The following is an 18604-nucleotide window of genomic DNA, read 5'->3' on the forward strand; positions in this document are numbered from 1 at the left end:
TTCCAACGTTGGTGCAATTTTGATGCGTTTTGAAACCTTTAAAAATTTTTAAATACACTGTTAAGATTATGAAAAGTGATTACAAAACATTTTTCTAACACTTTGCTCAAACCACAAGATGTTTTTTATTTTGTTTTTGATAATCTATGATCGTCTTCCGTTGGAGTAATAATTTAGAATCGTTTTTTGGTCCTTCTACTTATTAACTGTGAAAACTCTGTAGTTAATGCTTATAAAAATTATTTGTGAACTGTACCAGGATGATGAGTTAAATTACAATAAATTAATAAATACCCAAAATAAGCAAAAAATTTAAAGAAAAATGCGAGGCGCTCTCAAATAAGCGTTAACTCCAATCTTAACTCTTAATCTTAACTCCAAATTTAAGGCCAATCTATTAATTAAAACACATATTTATTTCAATGTATCGATTTATAATGTCATAAAATTTACTTGTATCGCTTATTTTTGCACAACTATTGGCTAATAGGATATAGTAGAACCTACATTCTCACCCAACACTCGGTCGGTTTCCTTTTTGTACAATGTTGTACTGCTTTTTATCATCGATTTTCCATGCAATGCACTTCGAAGGTTTCCAATTTCGCTTCTATTCGACACACATACACGCACGTACTCATACTTCAGCTTCCGACATACAACCTTCGGTTCGAATTCTTTGTCCTTGGTCATTGCCATCGCGGGGATGGTAGGGCTACCCCCCCGCTGTTTAGCTAGCCGTAGGGCTTCCGTCGAGTCTGTGTGTTTGTGTCTGGGTGCAGCTCGGCCCAGACGGTCGCGTGTGAACCGTGGCGGCAAGTTCAAGTATGTTTACATGAGCCTTTCTCTCGCGCATCGCTGGTGCGATGCCGGAATGCAGAGCGTTTGCCGGTGTGCAACAATAAGTGCATGCCCAGCCAAGAAGAGGAGGATTCAGCAACACGCGGCCACGACGATTGTAAACAAAGCGCAACTATTGGTGTTTCTAATAAATGAAAGATACATGAGACAATGCGCGGAGGAGCTCATCGTGTATATTATGTTTGTCGGTTAGAAATGTAGTACAAATTAGTCTTTTGTTTACATTAAAATTTTCATCTAACCTGGAAACATCAAGTATTTTTTTCAAAATTTGGTATATGATAAGATTACGAATAAACATAAAATATAGAGGTAATACAGCGCTGCTGAAACAACTTCAATAGGACAATAAATTTAATCATTGTTACAAACCGGACCTTTATGATAATCATAATCATGTCAAATTAAGCAAGCTATTGCGCCAATGAACAACGGACCATTTTTGTTGAACGCAGTTTAATTAAAGAACTCCGAATTTCTTGCAGAGGTTGCAAACATTATTCATAAAAATATACAGACGATAATAACGTAAAAAAGCAGCATCATAATCGTTGCATAAATTGCTCCAACCAATCAAGAACCAGAAACCGGGAGGCGAAAGGAACAAAAACAACCGAATCATCAAACTAACTGCTAAAACACAACGCTTCCAATCTTCCTAGGCACGCGGTGTGGGAAGGCAAAGGCCCCCAGTGCAACAAACTAATAATATCAATCAACCTAACGACTAAATCACCGCACAAACAAGACGAAACATGACGCGGATCTCAACCTGGACTCCTTCTGCTCCATTTCTTATTTCCTTCAGCCATGTCCCCTTCCACCCCTCCCCCCCTACGTGTTCTTCTCTCACGCACCGGAAGCCATCTGGCGGCGGCGGTGTGGGGAACAGAAAAGGGAGGTTTGTCTTGGTGATTTCTGCAGCGCAAACATTTGCGGTATTTGCGTTTGGGTTGGTGTTGCGCCTCGATCGCCCAGTAACGTTGCTCGCTAATGGTTTCCATTTGTGTTTCCTGCCACGTTGCGAGATTTCGTGTAGGGTGTTTTACCGGAGCTGTTTCTAATAGATTTTACCATTCGACTCATTTTTAGCCGTATTAGACGGGTGAAATTGAGCGTGAATTTGGCTGATAGTATGGTTGTTTTTGGGCAAAAAGTTAACTAAAGGTACATACTTTGTTTTATAACGAAGAGAAGTTTTATTTGCGTAAAAGTTGTAGTTGTTTCGAATTCGAAGAAAAGGGGTAATTAGTAATTGGGAGATTTTTTTTGGGGAAATCATTGCTTTTCTTTTGGAGTGCTACAGTACAGAGTCGTCCCGCATTCCGATGAAGAAGAAAATTCGCGTATAAAGTGTCTACAATACTCAATATATATGACAATATGAAGATACCTTAGATATCATCCAGATATATCGACCGTATTTCTGTTAAGGTACGTACGTTCGAGGCAAAACTGATTTCGTATGCAACTTCAACAACATATCGCCAAAGATGATGCTCCCAGCGTGTTAAAATTGAGGGGGGAAATGAATCTTCTAAAAATAGCTACAACTTTTTCATCTTCCGATGATGTTGTGCTAGCAGCGAGTCTGTCCTCTGGTTAGATAATGTAGCTGCTGGAGCGCTGACTGCATCTAAAATGTAGCATCACCCCTTTTCCACCTCGCCTTCCCCCCAGGTCTCCTTTTTCCTCTTCCCGAAACCAATTTCCAAATGATTTTTAATCCATTCGCCGTACCGTACGCGAGCAAGATTTGACGAAGCCCCAACACTTGTCGGAGAAATGTCGGATAAATTGGGGGAAGATTCTACGTACGCGTCAAGCGTCCTGAACTTTGTCTGGGTTAGTTTCACTTAAGTTTCGGGAAGTTTATAGGGACTAGGCACACCTCGTGCTCAGAACACTAAAACATGAACAGACACACACACACCCACACACACACACACACACACACACACACACACAAGACGTGTCATCCGTTCCGTTCCAACCCAGCGTCGCCTTAATGGAGAACTTCACACAGCAGAAGGGCCTTGTTCCTTCTTATGTCATTCACGCACACGTGTATGTGTGTGTGATGGTCTGGATGGTTTTCTGGAGTTAGTTTGTCAAAGACTTTGCCACCGTCTCCCGAGCAGCGCTTCACGAAAAGGACAATAATGTGGGAGAGCGTACAGCGTGCAAAAATAAATAAGACGACCGGGAAGGATTTATTGTTGTGCTTTATTTGCAAATTATTTGGACAAACTTTGCGCGTGTGATGTTTGTGTGTGCCCTGAGGCTGGTGTTCGGGGTTCGACCGTGGTTGTGCCCGGGTGTTTGTGCCGGCATAATGCTGCTACACTTACGAAACCTCTCAAGGCATCAACGTTCAGGGAGTCGCACACACGGGAAGATGGTACCGGAACACTGTAATGGCTGGAAAGTTTTCCTAATTTACCGTTAAGCTTTCTTGTAATGCATGAATGAAATGTGAGGTTCAGTGAACTTGTTTGTGTATTTCAATTTTCTTCGGTTAATTAAAAGGCATTTTTTTCTTTTGCTTTATTTTAATTTTCAAAATATACATTTTTACTAAGTATGCTGTTTTAGACTGCAACCACCTAAGAAACGGCATAATTTATTGCTTTCATCAAGATCTTCCGCATGGGTTATCAATTTTCTTTTACGCCATTTCATAAACGATGCATGTGTGCAGGAAAAGTGTTCCCTTCTTGCTGGGAACAAGCGAAGATCGTTAAATTAAAAATAGCTCCCGGCAGTCCACCGCTCTGCCATCTCTTGAAGTATGCAACGAAATTTACGATAAAAGCCATTATTAAAAAATAAATTTGCTGAACGAAATGACACTCCACAATATTTCCACCCGGCAAATGGTTGGTGGCTGGAGAGGGCTGGATGGTGTGCGTGTCAACACTGTCGAGTGAAGTTGTTTTTTGAAAGAGCATAAAAAAAGCAACACGTCACCCGGGAAAAAGCAAGGAATTGGAGAGGGAAAAAAGTGATACTGTTTTTGGGGAAAATGTTTCCTCAATTCGATTTCTTCCCAAACCACGACTTGGCCACATTGACCTTCTCATCTTTGTGCTACCCAGCATGTCGGGTTTTTGGCGAGAGGGGTCGTAACATTATAAGTTCATGCGAATGCGCCCGCTCATGCTCTCATGGGGCGTAAGCATGAAATAAAAGTCATAGGTCATCGAAACGCTCGGGCCATTCGTACTTCCTCGAATAATCGAAGATGACTCTCAAACGGTTGGGCAAACGGAAGAATCGAGGTTAGGAAATGCGAATGTTTTCTCACCTTTTTGAACCCCACTTCGGGAGGTTTTTTGCATTTCGCAGATACCAACAACGAGTGGCCACGATCGTGGTGCATCCTAACGCGCGAACCGAATCCGAATGAAGTGCAGGAAATTGTTGCCTTCCAGGAGCACATTCGCGTGACATTTTTTTTCTTTTTAGCCGAAAGCGTTCTCTAGAGTGAACGTACTCTACACGCCATGGTTGCAAATGGTGCATCGGTAAAGATGGAAGAACACGTTTCCTTCCTTAAGCTCGTTCGGGTTCACCATATTACCCTGTGGCTACTTTCGATGCCAGTTTTTTGTCATCCCCTTTCCTAACGAACTTTTTCACATTTTGCGGCATTCTTGAGCGCTGGACAAAAGTTTGATTTTGTGCCCAGGAATGACCCGGCGTTTATTTATTTCTTGATTCATTTCGTGCGTCTTTTTTTTCATTTTCGTAAGCTGAGAGGTTCAACTTTTTCCCCCCGGTTGCGGTCGTTTGTTAGATGGACATGGTATGCCTGAAAATCGTGCGAAAAGTACAAGAAAATACAGTCAAATCGAGCCAAAATCGGGCAATGATTTCTGTTTAACGCGTGCCTGCCGGGAGAGGTGCCTGAACCGGGGAGACCTGAAATATTCCTTCTGTGCATCGTCCGGTCGGGTTGTCGTTTGCGCCGATATCGATGGGGTTGGGAAAGTTCTGGCGAGTTTTCACGCCACCGGCATTTTCATGAAACATCGCAAAAATCATTTCGCACCCGAACGTGCCTGCATGCGACCGAGCATGGTACCGGCGGCAGCAGGCATTGGGTATTGCTTTGAATTTATGGATGTGTTTTTTAAATTATTAATTTTTACACACCACCAACCGTCTGCTGTGGCGTGTGGACAGCAATGGTAAAGTGTTGCATTTTATTTAACAGTTTTCGTGATAGTTTCGCATCATCCTGTTCCTTATCGGAATTGTATCTTTGTTTTTTTTGTGAAATTTTTTGCTTGAGTTTATACTTGTTGAAAAGGTAACTCGCTTGTTCTTATACTAAGTCGATTATTTTTACTATTTTCTTTGTTTTCTATGTTATATTCCTATTTGAGAAATTATCTTAAAAATAGTCACTTTTGAACTGGTTGACTATATAAAACATTTATTCATTTTTTGCCAATGTTACCATGGTTCAACTTATTTTATTCATAGCCCTTGTTCGTGGTGTAAAATACATTCGAGTTTAAATAAAATCACAACCACGATACGATCAGAACTCAAATCATCCGTGAGAGAACAAAGGCAATGCAAAGGAGCATAAAAATTCAAACAAAATGGAAATCCACAATTCAAATCGTGTTTTCAGCAAGAAAAACAAAACCAACAAAAAAAAGCCAAAGTGTGAGGTGGCTTCCATCGTCGTTTCTGAGGATGTGATGAACTACCGGTACGATTTGTGACGCTTTGGTCCCAGTGGAACGATTTTGCCTTTGGATTCAGTGTTTTTCTTCTTTCCTTGCAAAAAATTTCCACAACGAAGTTACGAGGTTGGGCTGCGAAATGGTCGTACCTAGTATGCTCCTGTTCCAGAGCTCGGTTTGAGGATACGGAAGTGACTACTGGCAAAGTGGCTGCTTAAAGCGATGGCCACGTACCACACTCTCAGGCTTTTATGATGTAAATCATGTTTGACGATCGTTTGCCCGAAGCCGTGCTTTTTGCCCTGGCTGGAGTTTCCCGGCACCGCGGAAACCGGGTTTATATTTTGGAAAATTTTTATTTCCTCGGACATTCATTCGTGCTTTTTTATACCGGTTCAAGGAATATCTTGCCTTCCACAGTTGAAAACGATCGCCGGATCTTTAACCTTGGAGTGGAATGTCTGCGAAGAAGGAAGATTCGTTGTATTCAGGATTTTTCCTTCAAATCTACTTGGGAAAGAGTAAAACCTTCGGTATCGGATGATAAAACAACGATATAAAGATTAAGCAGCAATTTTTATGATTATTTTTCTACCTCCTGCTTCATTTTCATCCGGATAAAGGAAACGGAAGATGCACACGCGCTGACAACGGTGTTATTATAATGATTGTTGTTTTTTTTGCTGTTGCGGTTCCACTCATTGCTATCATTATGCGTCGACGCGTTGTTGCTTAGTCGTGTTCTCCGTGGCGACAAATTATGCTAACTGTCGGTGTTTGTGTCGTCGTCGGGTTTGGTTTGATAATCTGTTTTTTTTTGCTTCTTTCTCCAAATCTCCTTCCGTTTGAAGAAAATGTAAAAAGTAATACTATCTTCCGAGAGAGGTCACTTTAGCTTAAGCACAGGATTGTCCCCATCCCATATCGTTCCTACCATTCTTGGGTAGTGCGGCAAAAAGTGTGGTTAAAAAAAATATTTGGAAATTATATACGATGAGAGGAGAAAGAGTGGCAACGGAAATGTAAAGTGGTTGCATTTCTATTTCGACCAACCGGTGATGGTCGGTTTTATTCTTGAAGCAGTCAAAACCGACCATTTTTGGTACGGTTTTGCATTGGGTCGGGAGGTGATTATCATATAACCGTAGCCATTATCATAATCACAATATTGCTCTGCGTCAGCGGGCTTGGCCGATGGATGTGTATTAAAGTCTTTCAATTTGTTTGGTAATTTTACGTTTGTGTGCTTGAATAATGCCAACTATTCACGTCGTTTTTGTTGATCATTTGGATGCGTTGCTTTCACACAGTCACAGAGCCGAAGGTTTTACAAAAGGGCGTTCTGTATTTGTAGGGGAAATTAGTAGCTTGTGGAACTGTCAATTATCATGTACTGTGGTGGGGGCTATAAGATTCCATGAACTCTAACGGAATTATTTTAGTTGGTGTCCACAGTTTTATTCGTATTCCTAGTTTCATATGTACTTTTGTGTTTTATTATTTTGCTACAGATTCTCCTTTGGTTTCGTTCTCCTTTGGTTTGCTACTACGAAACATATTTTTCATCAAAGATATGTTTTGTGTAAATTTTATTTTATTACCCAAAGCTAAATATCCACCAGTTAGCAGAGAAGAAATTTTTTCTTTAATCGAGTTTTGAACCCGGACTTGCTATGTTGTTGAATAGTGATTTACCATGTAGACTATTCCTCCGGCTCAATTCCATCTGTCAATTTCTTAATATATAGACAGATCGCATGTACCTCTTATATTGCATCACCACATTTCAAACCGGATGATGACCAGAATGATGAAACCAGAATGTAAGAGCGGAAAATAAACAAAAATAACAAACAAAAATTCTCTTTCCATTGAACGCTTTAAATAGTACTCTCTATCTCTATTGGATTACAAAAAAATCTCACTCATAAATCATAAATAGCAGCCATATAGTTGACAACTTGTTGTTGTGTACGCACCATCACCTAGCACAGTTATATGCCATGACAGTTACGAAATAGACATCAAATCCGAATTTAAACGATCCCATCGTTAAGGTAATCTCACACAACCTGTTTTGCCGTTGTTTGAAAGATATGCAAATCAGCTGAAAAATGTATGGGAAAACGTAAACAGGGGTTTGGGGAGAAAGGCAGGCGGGGCTCACCGTGAAGTGGTTGGTCCAGCGTACCGCTCAAGGTTCGCCCAAGATATTACGATCGTGTGTGTTGTTGTCTCCACGGATTAATACAATCTATTTCGAGATGCGAACAGCAAACCAAAACACTGACTTGTGATGGAGAGGCAACTTCTAATTCGTTCTGTCCACCACTTTCGGGGTTTTGTGTGAGCCGGTACGTGCGTCCAGTTGCGGTGCGCTGAGGTCGATGGGCCAGATCGGTTGGATGGTGCTTCGCAGAGAGGATCGTGTGTTTTCAAGCACTGCCTACAACGATGCTCAAATTGGCAAATATTGATCGATAGTATTTGCGCGTTCCGCTGGAGGTCGTGTCACACGGAACTCATCGACCGTTCGACGTGTAACGAGCCTTAATGCTGTGCCAAATGGGTGAGCGTCATTGAAATAGTTTGTATATGCAAAAAAGAAAAAAAAACCTTCACATACGATGGTTTTTTGATTCATTGCCGAAATATGTTTGTTGTTTGTAGAAATATTAAACTATTCGAAGCTTGTGACCTTCAAAATGACTCAATTGAAACCATTATCGCGACTTAATATTTACTCGTCTAAAAAAACTCAAACTCGAAAGATTACGCTGTATTAAAATTCTTTCCTCTGATGATTATGACATCCTCTCAGCAGTAGTGTAATGGCACACTTCAAGTTTTAATCAACCCTTTTTTGCGCGTACGATACTTGTGGTAGTCCACTGTAAAAGTGCGCTCTTATCATCAGCACCAAACAACCGGTCCCTTATCATGTTGTGAGGAGCAAACAAGTGGTGTTGCGCTATTTGTAAAAGCCAAAGCACAAGTTCATGAACAACGCACGATTAGAAATGTTCAAATGACCCTCAACGAATGCAATGGTAGCATTGGAACATTGTGTCCAAATTTTCCCGGCTTACACACCAGACCAGCGCGAGGAATTGTTTTAATTGGGTCAATTAATAAGACAAAAACATATTTTTTTTCCAATGTTCGTTGTTCCTAATAGGGATGGTTGAATTCCTCTGACAAGTTGATTCGTGAAGCAGGTTTCATTGATTGCTGCCCTGTTGTATTTGTGTCTATGTACAGTTTGCCACTAAGTACCTTCCGTTCAACGATTGCAACCAACCACCATAAGTGCTTTGTAATTTATGGGCGAATCCCACGATTATCTTATCACATATGCCCTCTTATCGCTGTGGACGGGTTTGACTAGTGATTATAAAACCATTTTCCTTCTTTGCAATACATGCGCCTTCCGTACGGGCTCGTTGTGTGGACGCTTTTAAAAACAAATGCCCGTGAAAGCGTCTTTAATCGTTTGTAGAGCTAGAAGTTGTCGCTAGGCTTTGGTAGTAGCGCTATCAACAACTAGATTTTTACGCTTTGTTAAATGTGTTGCTCGTCCATAAAAGAAAACAAAGGGAAGGGAAGTGTCACCGTGGAGCAAGGTTTTATTGGGCAATTGATAGTTGCTTCTAGGAAAACAATTTTGTAATTATTTAAGAGATTATTTATTTCCCCTAGTTTGGGGAAATTTTTTCTCTGATACATCTTGTCCAATAAGCAAAAAAAAACAACACAAAATAATATAGAAAAATAAATGAGCTTGCTTGTAAAGCCCTTGATGTCAGCTGTTGTTCAACCGACACGATAAACCTTGGCAGCCAGGATATTTATCACGAGCTATTCCAGACGGTTCCTTTTGCTTCAAAACACACATACAACCACTCCGAATGAGATAAACAAGCAATGCACTACGATAATTGATGACCACCCTCGATCCCAGGTCGTAATGTAACCACCCCCCAAAACACCACCTCCCCGGACGAAAAGCGATGCATTTAAAGTTCATTATCATTCCGGTTTTGTAGTTGATGGATGTACTTGGCTTGTCGGTCTCGCTCTCTCTTCTAGCGTGTGGTGCGGAGAAGATGGCTAGGGCATCCGGCACACCTTTTGCGTCGATGACTGTGACAATGTTTTAAGTATCTTGGGAAACATTTTTGTGTGTTTCGTAGCAATGTCCCTGTACACCTCGTCTCGTGTTGGTTTGATGCATTCCAGAACACACAGCTCAGGTCAGGTGAATCGTTCGGAATATGTCGGTAAACAGCTGCCTGACTTCGCTGGGCAACTAAGTAGTTTGCTGGCGGGATGTTGTGATGTCCGTGTGGCGAAGAAAGACAGCAAAAACGGGCGACCATTTCCTGCGTCCATTAATTTGTTGATGTGAAATTTATTTAAATCCTGCACAGCAAATAAAGCAAAAAGCGGAAACGACCCAACATTCGCTCACACCGACCGACGAGTTTCGATGAATCGATTATTCGCTCTACAATATCGCCTGCTACTTTGTAGTAAAACTTGTGCGCGCGTCCGTTATGTTTTGCCTCTGGTTTTTTGCGGTCTCGCCACTGGTTCGCAAGTGGAAATTTATTCAAATCTTTTGCCCCCCCCCCCCCGGCCCCAGGAAGCCTTCAAAACGATTCGAACAATGAAAGCATTAAAAGAAACAATACACAAATTTCTCATTCTCGATGGTTTCGTGTATCTTGGGGCGTCCTTCTTGGGTGCCCCTCAAACAACACGAAGCACAGCTTTTGCCGTAAAGTGTTGGTTTTTCGCATTTGTCGCGATTGGGTGTAATTAATTTGATTCTGCCGAGATCTCACACAATCATCCCCACCAAATTTCCTCCACAATCCCGACATTTGGCTGTAGTGAAATTGTTGGGAAATTAGGCAGTGGCAGGAGTGGTCGTTTTCCGTTCGCTGGGTTTAGTGTTTCTCGTGCAAGGAAATCGTTTTTCCTTTGCGGTATGCTAGTCGTCGATGGTTTTCATTTATTTTGGCGATAAGCGACAAAGTTTGACTGCAGATATTCTTATGTGGTTTTTATGTAGACTATATGCTTTAAAGCACTTAAGTACAACTTTCTGCGTGTGATTGCAGATAAATTTACCTCATTGCTAGCCTGACAGTCAGTATTTCTACTGCGTCCCCGCTTGCGTGAAAGTTTGTCGAATGAATCAAACGTCTAACGGGCGACCCTTTCATGGACGACGAGGGCTCAGCATAAAATACACCAAATGAGTTCTAGACGTGATTTTTACTCTTTAAAAAATCCTCTTAAATCTTCCTATCATACCCAAAAAGACTGATGACATGCTGCAAAGCTAGAATGAAGGAGAACCTTTTCGCATTTTCACTCAAAGTGTAATGGTTACAAATATCCTGCATTTTCCTTCGCCGCTGTTCACATATACCCATGTGTTAGGAGGGTCCGCATGAAGTTAATTGCCATCGGAGGCACACACTCACACACGGACGGAGGAGTACGTTGTTGGATCATAAATTTAACGCCACGCAAGCGGTGATGAGCGAAAAGCCAAGCGGGAAATGTAGCTACCCTGATTGGGGTTGGGCCTTCTGGTTGGCAGACTGTGCTTCCATATTTGGCGCCTGTCTTAAAACGGAAACTGGGTTCCGCTTTTTCCATCGACACTCCTTGAAATTTGGATTTTTGAGTCGGAAAGGAAATGAACCAAAAAAAAGAAGTGTGAAGCGGAGAGGTCGATCCTGATGGTGGCAGCAAATTTGATGGTTTTATCGCACGTTCACTAACCTTCTGTTGACATTGAAATTGAGCACATCAATACGAGATGGAAAGTGGAAAATGTTGCGGTCTAGTGATGTGATGTGTGTACAATAGGGAAAATAAAAGGAAAAGAGAAAGAGCGAGAGAAAACAGACACAGTGAAGTCATCAAACTATGCTGTTGATTTTGATGGTTTTTATTTTTATAAAACAAAATAAACGTTAAAATGCATGGAAAACGCACACGAAACATGGAAACACACGCACGTTTCATTAGTGAGCAAAAAAAAGGAAGAGAATTTTGATGAAAGTTCCTTGGGGGATGTCCCATGGATGATGGAGTCACTGAGGAGGTGTAAGGTGGATGAATGTTGGGAAATGAAATTTGAATAAAATCCATTCAATCTAATGGGGGGAGGAAAATGACAATATGATAGCCATTATGCTGTATCGTTGTCATTTTATCCAAGTTTTAGTGAGTGAACGCATACAAAATTGCTTAATGATTACCATTAGAAGAAAACGGTCCCGATGAACCATTTTTTTTGATAAATTTAACTTCGCATTTCAAAATTCTTTTTTGAAAGTTCTTAATAAAATCAAATTTCTGGGTTAAATTTACAGCTAGCGAAAAATTGATTATCCTTTCTAGGAATAAATTCTGGCACCGTATTACTGCGATACTTTCCGCTGAAAATTCTATAAACTTCCAGCGTGAATTTGAAAAAAAAAATTCAACTCAATAACATAATCTTTTCTTTGCTGGTTTTGACGTTAAAACGCCAGCAGCGCTTCAAAGCAATCCATAACAGCAATGATTGAATTTTTCAAACAATTTACAAATTTTAGAAATCCTCCCGCGCTGATTGGGTAAATAAAATTGATATAAATCTCGCGATCGATTCTCCTCATCTTCCATGCAAAAAAGGCCCATGTATTGTACAACGTATAATCGGTATTGATTTTGCCCCCTTTTTTTTCCTCACCCTCTTCTCTTTCCATGCGTACGGTGAATTTTTGGCGCAACGGGCGTTAATCCATCAGCATCGACGATTCACCGACATACGGCCGATGATAACGATACGTCGTCAATGGTTCAGCAGGCGAAGGATCAACAGCCGACGTACGGGAAGCATTCCAACTCGAACGAGAACTTTCCACCACCGTCGAACGCCAACGGAGGTGGTGTACTGGCGCCGGCCTCCCTACAGGCAGCATCACCCCAAACGATGACACTGACGGCGGACAAAAATAAAACCAGTAAGTTAAAAAATTTTGCTTTCACGTAAAATGTTTCACCCAGGGCGAAGGGCTGTTGGATTGGGGACCCCCATGTGATGGGAAAATATTTTGTACAATTTTTCCTCCGCTTCCAATAAAAAAAAATGGTTGTCGGTCATATCACCTAGACACACTGGAGGCTATAATTTTCCTGTTGATGTGGATGTGTGATGTAGGGAACTGCCGCCAAACTTATCTCACACACCGTGTCACAGCAGTCGATTTTCTACACCCCGAAAGCGGAGGACAATGTTTGAGGAAGTGCCTATCCAAAGAGCCTTGGGATCTCTTGGGAGTACGATGCAGGATGACAGAAAAGTTATGTAACCCTGCCTGAATGGGTGATTAACAACAGGTTCTACGCGAAGAGCTTCACGATGATAGACAGGAGACAAAGAAGTGACAGTGACTCCCGGTTCCCCCGGGGTGGTTTCGTTAGGTATTTCGTGTGGGCAACTACCGCTTCCGTTTCATCAGAATAAAGGGAACGGGAGAGTTTCTCAGGCTGTCAAAAAAGCGTCACCCAAAAGACACAACGCACAAAAGGATTCGACGGTGTACAGTGAACGAGACTGTTTAGGTCAGCATACAGGGCGATACAGGGAAGAGGTGCGGTGGGTTAACGTCGATTGAAGGGCGGAAAACAAAGTGTCTGGAATTTGCTTCCCCGGATCCAGAATCCATCCCTTGATGGTGATGTGTACCACGAATATTTACTACCCAGTAAACGGAGCAACAAAAAAAAAAAGGTTCCGAACAGCTTCTTCGACACCGCTTCACCCAGACGTTAATACTGAAGCTGGTGCTGCCGGTTGGAATGGAATTTTCCCCCGGTCGAAAAATCGTTATTAATTAATTTCTAAAATATGCTTTTCGATTCTTAATGAGCTTTTAAATTGAAGGAGATGAGCGAACGGAATTATCATCGTAGACAACATCGTTCGCCAAATCCCGCCCACTGTGTTCCAGGGTGAGTGTGTCGTTTGGAAAGATCTTTTAAAGATCGCTTCATCCAGAGCTACGGGGGAAAACTGTTGGCGGTCTTATATTTTGCCAAACGTTGCCACAGGACATTAGCTTCACTTCAAACGGAGGGAAGCAAAAAAAATTCCCAAAATTATCTACAGAACGAAATGTGGGAAGAAGTTTGAAATATAAATACGTTGCGTGTCCTGTGCCATATTCTCGAAGTTTATTAATTAAAGCCAACAGTGCAGGTTTATTATTTTTTTGTTTTGTCCAACATTACATTTCCTTTCTTTGTGTCGTTTGATCGTTAGCGTGCTTTAAAAGTAGTGCGGAATTAAAATTACAAAACATCGTTAGAAGGTATTACGATTCTAACGATTTTAAGTGAATCATAAATAGCTTAACCCCCTTTTAAAGTATAAGGTTCGGTTATGGGAGGGACAGCTGCGAACTAGCTTTCAATTTTGCCTGCTAATGCACCGTACTTTTGAGCTCGATTAGAATTAGCGAAACGAGCGGTGCTTGTTTTTTATAGAGTAGAAAGGAAAAGTTATTCGAACACGCGTTACAGTTTGTAACAAAAAAATGAATTTTTATGTATTTTCTATTTAAAGTTTAGATAGTTTTGCACGAAAGAATACTCAATATATTTTGGTCTTAAAAAGTAATAAAAAAATAATAAAAACATGTAAAACGACACACGATTTCCAAGGCAACCCTTGTACAACACTGTGCGCGATCATGTGTAACCGACTGTACCGGGACCGGCACTTGTCATCCGTTCTTTCGCGCGTCATTGCACCATCTTAAGCAGCTCATTGCTCTGACAATTTCACTCGATTAAAACGTTAATTTGAAGCGTGTGCAATCCGGTGGAAGAGTGTCGATACCCCGTTTGTTGTAAGTAGAAAATAATGAGAGCGAGAAAGAGAGCGAGAGAGCTAAGGGTTGTGAAGAGGAAAACCCTGTGTGTCCAAAATGGTGTCTCAATTTTGTAATTCTAGTTAAGAAATAACACTTAAGCGAAGAGCATTACAGCCAAAAACCCGGGCCAGAGGACGCGGTCAAATACGATTAACCTTTTGCTGCAGTACTAGCAGCAGCATATCGACATCTGTTGGCATCGGGGGTTTTTTGGGGAGGATGACTTTCGCCCAAGCCGAAATGCCTTTTTTGGTTGAAAGGATTAAAAGGTTTAATAGTAAGAAGAAGTGTTAGTTAAATGGACAAATGGAAGCTCTTTTAAGCCGTTGGAACAAATTCTCTGGTAAATTAAAAACCATAAATTGTACCACACAACGGTATACCTACACGTTACTCCCCAATATATGTTATTGGGGATGTTCCCGATTTCTTTGCAAAGAATCACAAGCAAACAATCTTGCCATATCCTGGCAGGACATCACATAATCACCCATCGTTTCAGCAAAACCATGTCTAATAATCATTTTCCTTTCTTTTTTCCTCTGCTACAGAGCTGCTGAAATGTCACTGTGACATTTGCAAGGATGAAAACTTCGTGTGCGAAACGGACGGGCTTTGCTTTACCTCACTCACGCGTGAAGCAAACGGTTCACTCAAGTACTCGTACAGGTAGGGTTATATCTGCATCCAACTGCAATCGAACGTTCACCATATGCTTCATATTCATCTTGGATTTGGTTACGTTGATCTCTCGTGTCGTTTGTGTCTGAATTTTGATTTTCCCACCCATCATGTTAATCATGTATTTTCGGTATCGTTGAAAGGTAACAAAGACTGTTATAATGTTTCTCTAAAATAACCTAGCCATAGTCCAAGTACCGTTCGTACATCTGTCTGTCCATTCCATTCCACAACAGCATCACCTTCGTCGCGCGCCGTATTTTTTCTTCCATTGAAGGATACGCGATTCATCAACTCAATTTCATACGCCCTCGTACCCGTGTATCATTTCATTCGCCACATCCAAACTTCTGCAACGTTTTGTCACACGTTCCCCGTTATCGAACACACCTAGCTACAAACTCACGGCCCACTGAACCCCGGGATACGGCAAGATATTAACCTCCGCGTGGTAAAGCGTAAAGGTGTCACGAAATCGACAAATAACACTGGTTACAAACAAAACAAAAATCCCATCCAATTCGTCATCATTTCGTCCACCAACGGTTTTTTTTATTCTTCCAACATGATCCTTCAACTATCCGCGTGTGTACATCTTGAAAGGAAATGGACATTTTCCGGCTTTGATTTTTTCCCGTTCAGCGACACCGCATCACGCATTTGTTTTTGATTCGTTTTCCAAAAAAAAAAAAACGTTTTTTGACGGTTTCGTCTCTCACCAGCTTTATTTGCTCGCTTGTTGGTTCCCCGACCTTGTTGGTGTGACTTGAACGACGTGGTTTTCGCTGTTATCCTGTTTTTTTGCTGTTTACTGTCAGTTTTCTCGCATGCTGGAACGAAACAGTCGCGTCTTTTACCGGAATCCGGTGTAATGCTTGTAAATACTCGTTTTATTTGCAATATACAAAAAAGGGGTTTTTGGCGAAATATGAACGCCGGAAGGAACACACAAACACACGCATTGGGAAGGATCTTCCGGTTTTCCTTCGTTGAGGCGAAGTACCAGACATCATACAGGACAGTATGGTGGCGAAGAGAAAGATACGCTTCAAGGAAGAAGCTGATGCTCTACGTACCGGTTTTTCCGGCAAGAGCAGATGGAAACGACCGAAGCAATCCTTTCCCGTTGTTGTTGTTGTTGGAAATCGGTGTGTTTGCCGTAGTGTGTCGCTGTTGTGATGTGGTGTCCTGTGTATAACCATCTTGCACAGACGGGACCGGTTTGCAAAATCATAATACCATCGGACCGAAACGGACACGAGCTTTTCTTTTTTTGTTGTTCTTTCCTTCAGTAGTTGAAGTTAGGTTACTTTTCTTTTCCCCCCTATTTACGCGTGACGATAAACGAAAAATCATTCGAAAAGTCTTAATATTAGGCTTTGTTTTCTAATTTTTATTCGTTGTTGCTTGATTCGAAGAAAAAAAAATGAAAGAAAATGCATGATTTTTTCTCTCCTTTTTCTTATTATTCAAGTTGGGAAATTGTTCCACAGGTAGCAAAAAAAAAAACATAAAAAAATCACCAAACTTTGGTATCGTGACAAAGGTGTAGGAAAAAAAGAAAAGCCTTGTGCTTGGACACAACACAAGGTGGCACGAAAAACGAATTGGAAGAAAAATTGGACAGGAAAAATTTTGGCGAAAAATCTGTTGTTACCATCCGGTGCGACGCTGCCTAGGTCTTTGTATTGTCGTTTCATGGTCATGGTATGATCCTATTACTGATGGTTTGGTGTTTCCTTTATTAGTATTCAGCTACCATCGTTCCCAGGTATGGAGAGGGCCGCCCCGTCTTGTTAGGTACGTGGCGTCTATGGACCTCTGTCCCATTCGCTTCTAGCGGCCATATTCCGTTTTTCCCAAAGAATATAATCCGCATCTAAATTTCCTTAGAACGCGAACGCGTTTTAATTAAATCCAATAATAATTTGAAGAAAATTCATGTCGTCATGTCTTTTTCCTTCTTCCCCTTTTCCAAACCTCTCCGTTGGAGTGTACACTTCACGGGGGAAAAACGCTACGGATTTGAATCATTATTCGTGTCTCCTACACTCGAAAGAGGCGTTATCGTGGTCGTTTATTTCCCTTTTTCTCGTTGTTGTTTATTTGCTGTTGTTGAACCACCGTCTCTCGTCCACGTGCAAACCATTCGCTTTCGAGCAGAATCGAAGAAGATTGGTGCCCTTTCCCGCACTATGTGTGTGCCGGCATGTGCCAAGGCAGCGCATGCATGAAAGCATCAAACCAATCCTGCATCTGTGCGCTTGTATGATTATTTCATACAGCGTGAACTGTTCTTTCTTTCAACGTCTGGCCGGAGACGCTCGCAGCGTTCGTCCCTTGGCGTCGTTTCGTGCGGTAAGCTTTAACTGGAAGCGCCGACCGGAATAATGATGTGCCCGTTTCGACCAACAAGCAAGCCGATGGTCAACAGATTCTTATGTTGTTTTTTTTGTTTGATACTTTTCGCTCGGGGTCCATTTTGTGTATCTTATTTCGTGTGTACGTCTGTGTTTCAATACCTTTTGCCCTTACATACTGATCGTGTCAAGCGATGGGCTTCCAGGATATGATTGTTTTTTTTTGCTACTTTGTTTTCTACATTATTCTACAAAATTTTCTGCAAAATTAAACTCTTGGATTATTTTTCCCTTTTTGTTTAGCATAGTTTTCAAATGATAGAAATTTTTTATTATTTCTTCTTTTTTGCTTCTTTGTTTTCTCGTTTTTATTCGCCATTTCCGTTGGAAATGTGTGTCTTTTGATTTTTAAATGTTATTTTTTAGATTTATATACTATAGATATAGAGCAGATGTTGCTAGACAGGAAGAAAATTATAAGACCATTACATAACTAAAAAATCAATTATGTTTTTCATTTGTATTACTTCGTATAACAGTATTTTTTCTAACTTTTAATCTTTTTCTTTTATTCTCAAAACAAGTGGTCCTATTGTACGGTTACGGAGTATATTGAGTGGAAATTTGATTTATGTGATCTATTTCTATTATATTCTTATTTGTTATCAATCAAAACTGTATGTTTTTTTTCTACTATACATTAATTTCTGTTTTTCGGTTCCCTTCGTACTGCAAATCAATCTTTATTTGTGTTTTGTTATTTCTTTATCCTTTTTTTATTACACTTCACACATAAATTTAACACTTAATTTAAATGTAATAATTCTGTCCCGTAAATCGCTTTGTTCAGTTATTTTCTAGCAAAATTATAACAAAATTATAATTTTCCCGCTCTATTTTCACATCCATTTTTATGTTTCTTTATTCGTACCATTCACTCGAGAGTGTTCCATTTCCACGCTAGGAAAAATACCTTTCCACTTCATTTCGCTAATATTTATTTTACGAGCCCATAAAAAGGCAATGAAATTGCAAAGTTATGACATCGATTTCAGCT

The 18604-nt window shown here is 40.8% G+C and overlaps 1 protein-coding gene across 21 annotated transcripts in view; it reads left to right on the top strand.

Moving 5' to 3' along the window:
• LOC125762887 (TGF-beta receptor type-1) overlaps nt 1–18604 on the top strand; it is a 76305-nt gene that overhangs the window by 20518 nt on the left and 37183 nt on the right. For all 21 annotated transcript variants that reach the window (XM_049425487.1, XM_049425489.1, XM_049425491.1 and 18 more), the window contains exons 3-4: nt 12377–12592; nt 15058–15175. In XM_049425487.1, coding sequence (XP_049281444.1) covers nt 12377–12592; nt 15058–15175 — 334 coding nt within the window. The remainder of the gene's footprint in view (nt 1–12376; nt 12593–15057; nt 15176–18604) is intronic.

This window comes from Anopheles funestus, chromosome 2RL (genome assembly GCF_943734845.2).
Source record: "Anopheles funestus chromosome 2RL, idAnoFuneDA-416_04, whole genome shotgun sequence".
Lineage (NCBI taxonomy): Eukaryota > Metazoa > Arthropoda > Insecta > Diptera > Culicidae > Anopheles > Anopheles funestus.